At 42.2% G+C, this 10542-nt stretch overlaps 1 protein-coding gene across 5 annotated transcripts in view; it reads left to right on the forward strand.

Annotated features, from left to right (window-relative positions):
• dachd (dachshund d) overlaps window positions 1-10182 on the forward strand; it is a 227835-nt gene extending 217653 nt beyond the window's left edge. For all 5 annotated transcript variants that reach the window (XM_063213028.1, XM_063213029.1, XM_063213030.1 and 2 more), the window contains one exon: window positions 8004-10182. In XM_063213028.1, coding sequence (XP_063069098.1) covers window positions 8004-8041 — 38 coding nt within the window. In that variant the 3' untranslated portion in view covers window positions 8042-10182. The remainder of the gene's footprint in view (window positions 1-8003) is intronic.
• Window positions 10183-10542: the final 360 nt, after the last annotated feature.

Here is a 10542-nt window from a genome sequence, read left to right on the forward strand (position 1 = left end):
TTCTCTGTCTCTCTCTCTCTCTCTCTCTCTCTCTCTCTCTCGCTCTGTTTGTCTTTATTTGCTTATCCCCCCTTCCCCTTCCCCCCATCGCCTCACCTTTTGTTCATCCCTCTCTTAATGTTCTCTCTTTTTATCTCTCTGTATCTCTCTATCTCACCCCTCTCTCTTTCTCTTTCTCTTTCTCTCTATTCTCCTCCAGGTGTGTGTATAAGCGTTAGTTAAGGTGGCTCCTCTCCTGCCGTTCTCTCTCTCTCTCTCTCTCTCTCTCTCTCTCTCTCTCTCTCTCTCTCAGGCCATCTGGGCCTCTGCTCTCCTGCTTCAGCAACAAGGTCGAGATGGCTGACTCCATCCACACACACACACACACACACACACACACACACACACACACACACACACACACACACCGGACACACACACACACACACACACACACACACACACACACACACACACACACACACACACACACACACACACACACACACACACACAGGCACGACTCCTCTCAAACACACACACGTGCACACGCACAGTTACGCACACATGCACATGCACACACTCACGCATGCAGATGCCTACACTCAGACTTAAATAGTGCACACAAACACACACAGACACACACATACAAATACACACACTCAGACGTAGACAATGCAAGCAAACACACACACACACACACACACACACACACACACACACACACACACACACACACACACACACACACACACACACACACACACACACACACACACACACACACACACACACACACACACACACACACACACACACAGTCATATTTACATCACTTTTTCAGAGATATTTTACTGTTACGATCTGCAAACAGACTTATAGTTTAAATTAAATCCTTGACGCTACATATTTATGTCGTTACTCCAGTTTCAACAAGTAGACCGCATCACTTGTGATTGTCAGAGCAGTGTTTCTGTTGTAGGCCTATGTCTTTTCAAGCAGAATATGTACATCCTCTGCTTCACTTGAATTTATTCATCCAGCTTTTACACAACAATTTTAGCAGTAAGATTTTAAACTGTTTCTCTTCGCTATTTCTGAGTTTTATTTGCATACAACCGAAGACATTTTACCATATGAAGGGACGTTTTCAATAACTACCTGTTCTTCAAGACAGTGCCTTTAACAATTCAAATCCAGCAATTTAGTTCAATTTCAGGCCAATTTGCATTTTCAATATGTGCTTAACTGTTTAATGAGAGGAATATTGGCCATGCCGAGTTGAATACATTTTACAGCGGAAAACGGCGCACCAATTCTCTCTTCTCATTGTTTCAATCTGCATATCTTTGTATATCTAATTTCGCATGATTGCTGTATAGTTTGCCATTGAGCGTACAATGAAATGGCTCCATCACGACAGCCTTGCATGCTGTATGTGGGAAACAATGGAGTGAATAGCAGTGTTGACAAAATCAGGCCTTATCCACAGCACATTTGAGTGTCGCCACCGTGCATGCTCATTCCCCCATGCCCGCAAGGCCTCTGAAGCAAAGAAGAATATTCACACACTCACGCACACACACACACACACACACACACACACACACACACACACACACACACACACACACACACACACACACACACACACACACACACACACACACACACACACACACACACAGAGCCACCACACTCTCACACACAGCCACGATAATGAGTACACACACACACACACACACACACACACACACACACACACACACACACACACACACACACACACACACACACACACACACACATGCACATACACACACACACACACAAAGCTTTCACAGTCACACAGCTCTCACAGTCATCCATGTTTTACCCCCCATCCATCCTGCCTTCTAACACACACACACACACACACACACACACACACACACACACACACACACACACACACACACACACACACACACACACACACACACACACACACACTACACACATACAGAGGCTCCCCACTACCCTGTGGAACACCTTGAATAAGCTGAGTCCCTTCACTTCATTATTTTAATTCCCCCCTCTTTAATTGTACCCAGCAGCCATCTTGAGAAGAGAAGAGCGGGCCTTATCATTTGCACTGGTCTCAATTTCCCCCCTTTGAAAAATAGTCCATGGAAATTGCTATGAAATGTGCGGAAGCGACGCGGTAATAGTCCGCGGCGAGCTAAAGGCCTATAACCGTCTCTGATTAGCCTACTTAAAGGGAAGGTTTTTTTTGGTGGGGGGTGAAAAGACGAGGAGAATGAGAGGAGAATGAGAAAAATGAAAAGGGGGCGTACATTTCGACAGCAATTCGTCGCAAGACCAAAGTACGATTTGGGAGGATTTAATTAAGGAATGGATTTGAGGAAAAAAAAGAAGAAGGTCTCTCTCTCTCTCTCTCTCTCTCTCTCTCTCTCTCTCTCTCTCTCTCTCTCTCTCTCTCTCTCTCTCCTTCCCAGATAGGACAGATCACAATGGGAGTTTATGGAGCCAGTGCCCAATGTAAGAGAGGGCACAATTATACACTATATCACATTTCATACCAAATTGTTATATTTAGTTGCTCTAATTTGAAGCGAACAAAGATTAATTGAGCTATCTGATACGGGGAAGAAAAAAAACTGACACTTGCTGTCCTAATATTAGAACGGTGACTTTTCATACACGCACAGACAGCCGCATGCCTTTTGAATTCCGTCCCCACTATGTGAATTATCACTAAATAAACGTTTGCCGGGGTTAAGTTATCGGAAATTCATTTGCTTAAGCACAGAGAAGCATAAGTCAGGCTTAAAACCGTGATAAAAAAATGAAGGCTTTGTACTTTCACTTCATTCTCTTGCTCAGCCCTTCTTTCTCTTCCTCCTCTGTTCTTTCTATTCCCCCTTTCGCTCAACCTCCCTCTCTCTCTCTCCCTCTTTTGCATTCTCTTCCACTCCCTCACTGTCTCTTTACTCTCTGTCTCTCTGTCTCTCTGTCTCTCTCTCTCTCTCTCTCTCTCTCTCTCTCTCTCTCCCTCTCTCTCTTCATCTCCCTCCTTCCAGGGCTCTGCTTGTGTCAGTCATTGTCTTGAAGAATAGACTGGGGAGGGTTGCGAGGAGCAGAGAACAATGGCTGCCTGTTCCATTAGCCCAGCATTTGTCTGGAGTCCATGTCACCGCAGCGGCTCTCCTCTCCTCTCCTCTCCTCTCCTCTCCTCTCCTCTCCTCTCCTCTCCTCTCCTCTCCTCTTCTCTCCGCAAAGCACGTCGCTCCCTCCCTCCCTCCCTCCCTCCATGCCTCTCTCTCTTTCTCCCTCCCTGCATAATTACTCTCAAATGGCAGGCAACAAAAAAATGATGTTGATAAATTACACCGGCACCCAAATAAATAAATAAATAAATCAGACCTCATCACATTCACTAGGAGAAAAAAACTGCAGGAAAAAAAGACGAAAGAAAAAAATACTGTGTGTGCGTGCTATAATTTCTCCCCAAACTCACAGCAGAAAAAAATGTATTAATGAGAGCATAATTTCAGAGAACTAATTATTTCTATTTGTCTTTTGTCACACTCCGTAATTCTGCTATATTAACACAGTCCGGGTTTATTAATTGCTTTTCCAGCATTTTGAATCCATTCCAAGAGTGGGGCCGGAATGTGTTTTCCTAGGCCCCAGTGCTCCTGGGAGGGTGTGTGTGTGTGTGTGTGTGTGTGTGTGTGTGTGTGTGTGTGTGTGTGTGTGTGTGTGTGTGTGTGTGTGTGTGTGTGTGTGTGTGTGTGTGTGTGTGTGTGTGTGTGTGTGTGTGTGTCTGTCTGTCTGTCTGTCTGTCTGTCTGTCTGTCTGTCTGTCTGTCTGTCTGTCTGTTTGGCTGCCACTAAATCCTGGCATGTCGGGATCTCATCTATCTCTCCAAATTCTTTCTATCTAGCTCTTCCTCCTCTCCTCTCCTCTCCTCTCCTCTCCTCTCCTCTCCTCTCCTCTCCTCTCCTCTCCTCTCCTCCCCTCTTCTCTTCTCTCCTCTTCTCTCCTCTCCCCTCCTCTCCTCTCCTCTTCTCTCCTCGCCTGTACTCCCCACTTCACATGTGCTCCAAGTTTACATGACCCTGCAAGCCCAGATAAAAGTTCTTTGTTGCGAGATTAAACATCAAAACGGTTAAAGTGAAATTAAAATTAAATGAATGAATGTCACTGAAGCAAAAAAGGCAGTAATTAATGGTTCCCTTAATTGTCTTCATAAAATATTTGCATGGGCATAATTTGCATAATTTACATGTATTAATTAATCTTTCAAAGGAATTTTATGCTGAGAGAAGCCAAAAATTCCCTTTGTTTTATTTAGCATCTAATGAAATATTTATCCCCCCTTAATGAACTTTTCATCTTGATTTGAATAGAAAAATGCTAAATGTATAAATGCATATTTTAATGAGGTGTGTCTTCCATAGAGCAACATGCCATCTGATTCCTCTCAGTGACAAATTTCAATCAGATATTTTCTGCGTTTGCGTGGCGCATCACAGCACCGTTGCATCCCATTTGACTCAAGATGAATATGCTAATTATCTAACAGAGGCTCAGCAATCTGTAAAATGCATTGCTTTCTAAGTAGACGCATTGGGCTCTTCAAAAGCATAAAATCGACTAGCGAGCTATATGCATCTCCATGATAACTAATTGATTTATGTCATCCATACCTCATTTATTTTTTATTTTTTCAGACTAACACATTGGTGGAAATGTTCACTGTTGGGTAACGTAACGTTATTTTTATGGAGAAAGAACATTAAAAGAATATTGTTTTCATGCCAATCGCTCTTATGCGCTTGAGTAGTGTGGATGATCGGAACGTGCTTAATGCTCGCTAAGCAGACAGATCATGGACCTTGGCTTTCGTGTTCTTCTGTGAGCTTCCATGCACCACATGCCCCTCCATTTATTTTATTTTTATTTTATGTCTATGGGTTCATTTATGTATTTTTTTGTTATTATATTAAACCAGCATCCCACCTGCTCTTTTTAAAAGGAAGGTTACACACTGAACTTAAGGAGATCTCTTGGGTGCATCAGATGTTTAAAAGGCATTGAAATCTTCACATCAATTATGTTTAAAGTGTGGGTTTTTTAGCCCTCCCGAAGTTCTCTAGTCCTCCGGGGGCACTTAAGGCCTTAATAAGTTTCAGCCTTTTAAAAATAAATAAAAATCTGCTGCCCACTGCTCTGCCATCATCCTCATCATCATTTGCTTAACTGATGAGGAGACAAGATCGTGTGTTTATTCATCAGGTATCTTAAGTGTACTCTCTCCATTGTAGCTGTGGCTTTCCAACAAGTTGTGTAGTTAGAAGCTCAAGGATTATTCAAACTTTTCAGAGTACTCACATACTTTAATGATTGTGGTATCACTTACACTTACACACACACACACACACACACACACACACACACACACACACACACACACACACACACACACACACACACACACACACACACACACACACACACACACACACGTCTGTGTCGATGCAGCAGCTAGCGATGCATTAGGTAATGTGATGCTTTTATCACTGGAATCAACCGTTGAGCGTTGAGGAGGTATGGGGGTTAGGGCTCATAAATTGAACCTGTGAAAAACGATCAGATGGCAGAAACCTTCATGTCCGTCGTCGCCATGTCAACTCCAGGCAGCAGCCGCCGCCCCAAAGCATGAGGACGCGTCGCACCTCACTTCTCACCAGAGCGCCTCCGATGCCGCCGTCGTATATTTTTAGCCTAAAATTCAGGCCACAATGCAATGACGACTCTTCTTCTCTCTTTTTTCTAATCTCACCTCCGCCGTGTTGTTTTTGCCCGAGCGGCGCTGGTGATGGGAGTGCACTGCCTCCGAGACTTGGCTCTGGCGTGTGTAATTAGCCCCCATCTTTGTTCTAATACCCACAAGCCCCTGCTTTTTAATTGCAGGCCACAGTGTGTGTTTTGGTTCACAGGCTGTCCAAAGCTGTGAGCATCAATGTTCTGCATGTGTGTATACAGTACGTAATGGTATAGTTCATAACAATAAAAAAAAAACAATCCTTGGTGCCTGTGCAGAGTGCGGCGTGAGCAGCCATAGGTGCCTTGTCACCGTGGGAAACAGGCTGCTGATTGGCTCAATCAATCACTCAGTCTGCCAATGGAAAATGTCAATGAAGTGAACAAAATCAGTTCAACAAAAAACAGCTGTGCAAGTCTATTCAAAGACATTTAGGAATAAAAGAAAGGGAAAGATCCTTTTAGCAAAAAGAGATAGAGAGCAAAAATGCACTGAGTTTGCATGTGTATTTGTTCCTTGATATACGTCTCCTTGTTCTGCGGGCACCAATTGTGTCATCTCTAAATGAAAACAACATCAGTACTTCCTCCAGCTGTCTTTGTCATTTGACGTCTCTAGGTGTAGCTTGCTTCTCTTCCCCCCTCTCTCTCTCTCTCTCTCTCTCTCTCTCTCTCTCTCTCTCTCTCTGTCTGTCTGTCTCTCTCCCTCTCTCTGTCTCTCTCCCTCTCTCTGTCTCTCTCTCTCCCTCTCTCCCTCTCTCTCTCTGTCTCTCTGTCTCTCCCTCCCTCTCTTTCTCTCTCTCTCCCTCTCCCCTCTTCTCCTTCTAATAAGCTGAATTATTTAGCTGCCCTTCTAGACAGGAAGAGAGTGAGAAGAGCAGGAAACGTTGGCGCTTACAGGCAGCAATGTGGCCTTTTTTCTCTCGCTCTCTCGCTCTCTCGCTCTCTCTTTCTCTCTTGCACACGGCGTGGAGATGTAAGGTAATAAACGTCAAACAAGCTCCTGAGCCATGGCTAACAGATGCTTTTACCAGCTCTGACACAGAGAGAGAGAGAGAGAGAGAGAGAGAGAGAGAGAGAGAGAGATGGAAGGAGGGAGGGAGGGAGAGAGAGAGAGAGTGGGCTTGTTCGCTCAGGCGTGCTCATGGACGAGTGTTCTTAGAAAATGGACAAAGCTCGTTAGATTGCAGGTGTCGGCTAGATAGCATCGAGGAGAGCCAGGGCGATCCTGCCTCTTTTAATAACCGTTTCCTTACCGGAAATGTCATTGGGTAAAGTGGCTCACGCCATCATCAGCGCGAGCAGTGTTATGTTCAAACAAGCGTGTCAGGGAGAATACGCCTTAAACAGTCACACTATCGTAAGATCCACAAGCCTCCAAAAACACCCCTTTTGCCCCAGCACATGGCTACTGTAAAGCATTACATACGCATGTGTTGTATCAGCAAGCATGGTTTTATCTCTCACTCTTTTTTTGTTTCTTCTTCTTTTTTTTGCGCCTAACCGTTTTATGGCCTAATGGTCTGACAGCAAGGAAATATAATGTTTAAACAGCTGGAGTAATCAACGCCTTGCAAACTGCCACTTCACACGCGGTGGTAAAATATTGGCCCCAACTGCTGCCTTCTGATAGGTGGGGAATAAAGACATTTCACGTATGACCTGATGGTGGCAGTAGTTTTCAAGGGCCTTGGGACGCTGTTTCTTTTAGTGATACCCATGGCATAATACATGTCTGAAATGCATTTAGTGTAGTGCATTTTATACCGAAGATTGCATGATAAGATGGAACAAGGGAACATTTAAAATCAAAAGCCCTATTTCTCTCACTCTGGACCATTAAATATATGCTGTTTGGCTTGAAAAATAATTGTAAAAATAATTTGTTTACACATAGGCCAATATATGTCCTATAATATAGCGTATATGTCCAAGTCCATGGCCTTGTTAATATTTCATCTTGCTGTTGCTTTTTGTGTTGGTGCATCAATGTGGAGGATCAGGATATGCGCAAGCTTAACTTACAGTATAATTGCCAAAAATCCCTCTTCATGTTCCTTTTCTCTGTTTGTGTTTTAATTGTTGAGTGAGGGTATTTATGTAGCCTACCGGAGCTTGATACTCGGCTATGCTTATTATGACGATAACTCACTAACCACTGACAAATGTTCTCTCCTGTTTTGTTTCCACAGATGGAAGACTCTTTTTAAAAACCACCGTGATGTACTGATGTGACAAGTGGAAGAGAAGAGCCGGAGAAGGAGAAGAAGATGAAGATGTATGATGAAGATTCGTATGGAGGATCCTTGCAGGCGTCTTGCCAGGATTTCAGTCCCACAAACTGGTCTAGTCACTCGGGGGGACCTCCAGCCACGTTTGTGCGGCTTAGCGCCAGAGAAACGATCCAACCAGAGCTTAGAATTAGGACTTTCTCACAGACATGGTCATTACATAGTGAGGGGAAGCGGAAAAGCAGACCACAACACAAGTCTGCTGTACAGAAGGCAACACAAATTGAGCACAGTAATAATAATAATAAACTAAACACATGTACCTAGGTGTACACTGGTTATTATGTTTCCAACCAATCCACAGCACTGAAGATTTTTATACTGTATTTAAACCAGCGAGAAAGCTTTCATGGAAAGGAAAAAAAAAATCTGCTTCAGAAGTTGGTCTGTTTGTTTTTTTTTCTTTCTCTCCTGTCTTTTTTTATTGTATTTTAAGAAAATTCTTAACGGTCATAGATATTTGACAAGATGACAACATAGTGGATTCAGCCTCTGGGAATGTGAATTTGAATATATGTTGCTCAACAACAACAAAAAAAACAACTGTTTGAGTTTGAAGTTTTCTAAATTAGAATGAAATACAATCAAGTTTCCTTTCTACCGTTGTTGTATATAACACAACAGAGGATAAGTAAAATCACTCACTATGGTATATGTATATAAAGTCAAGGGGAAAAAAGCAAAATGGTATTGTGTATCCAGTAGGACAATTAGGGAAACAATACCAACCATTTATATGTACTTTATAGAGTTGTTTTATTATTGTTTTTTTGTTTGTTTTTGTTTTTGCTTTGTTTGAGCCATCGTTATTTTCTGATAGCTGCCGTTTTTGGTGAGGCTGCATGCAGGCATGTACATGTGTGTCCTAAAATGATCATATTTAATAATAAAAAAGTAAATACTTTACAGTGCCGAACAAAATAGATACATCACTAAACCCCAGACTGATTTCTACCCTGAACTTATCATTCATTTGGATGTTAGTATCTCCATATTGATCTCGTCATGGCTATCTGTAGTCACTACTTTTAAGGGAGTTTACTGTTTTTGAAGTATTTAACACTAAACGGGATGTGATTTTTTTTTTTTTTTGAAGGTGTGTGACTTCAACCAGAATAGAAAGGGGGGGAGAGACAATGTTTTAATTCGTATTTCTCATCAGCCTATAAAATAAGTTTGTAACAGAAGTTTGAAGAAGAAGAAGAAAAAAAACATTTTAGTGTATGGAGGTATACCTGTTGTAAAGTCACAGTGAAGTTGACATTCTCTCTGTAATTTAAAGCCAAATCTTGTAGGGCTCAGGAAGAGTCCACCTTCTATACCTATTTGTCCCTGCCCAGCCCGACACCTGGTGTCATCCCTATATCACCCCCCGCCCCCACCTCCTCCCCCCTCCCTTCACCCCCTACTCCTCGTTCCCCTGTACTTGTTGTGTGGAATCAGTGGTGTAAAACCTGGACGGGGGACTCGGACAGGAGAGGAGTAAATAACCTGCATCTTTAGCCCTGAGGGAAAAATAGGATCAGATTTTTTTTTGCTTTTTATTTTGTCATTTTGTCTTTTCCTCTGCTTAGAATCTACTATACTGTAACCCTCTGTGGTCCTGCGATACCTCAGTAGCACCCTGCCTCTCCATCCCCCATCCCCCATCCCCCATCCCTTCTCTGGTTCAACTGTACTGTATATAAATAGATATACGCGTGTTGATGAACAGACAACTGAGACCAGCAAGGCGCCTGGTTTGATGTGGACACATTTGAAAATGAATTCAACTTATGTGCAGTTATATCAATTGCTGTACTGTCTCCCCTTACATTTCAGTGGACATGCCCCGATGGCTGGAGGATCTGATGAACTGCTGCCTCTGTTTCTGTTTTTCTGTTGCCATCAAAGAAAGTCATTGAATTGATGTTTGCTGTACTATCAACGGTCAGAAATAAATGAATAAAAAACACTTTTTACTATTTGGGGATGAACGATAATGACACATCATTCAAGAATAAATCACAGCAGAATATTTGCAGCAAACAGTTAAAAAAAAGAGCAAAGCTATCCCTGATACTTTTCAATTTTTGTAAAAAAAAAAAAATATATATATATATATAAAAAATATATATATATATATATATATAAGGGGCAGCTCTTCAATTTCATTTTTTTAGTTATCTTAAAACGGTTCCCATGACCTTGTCAAACATGTTGTTGTTCCAGGCTTTTGACAATTGAAATCTTTATTATGTTAGTAAAACAACTGTTAACCTAAATGTTGCCATTTAACCCAGTCAAACTTGGGTCCGCTTTTAGTTTTATTTTATTTTGTTTTATTTTGTTTTATTTGATGGATATTGTGTAACATTATTACATGCAGGTAAACACTGTAGCCAGACTTATGAGAATATTGTTCCTCTCCTCACTTTGTATTGCAGTAAAGGAAATGTCT

The sequence above is a fragment of the Engraulis encrasicolus genome, chromosome 13 (assembly GCF_034702125.1).
Source record: "Engraulis encrasicolus isolate BLACKSEA-1 chromosome 13, IST_EnEncr_1.0, whole genome shotgun sequence".
Taxonomy (NCBI): domain Eukaryota; kingdom Metazoa; phylum Chordata; class Actinopteri; order Clupeiformes; family Engraulidae; genus Engraulis; species Engraulis encrasicolus.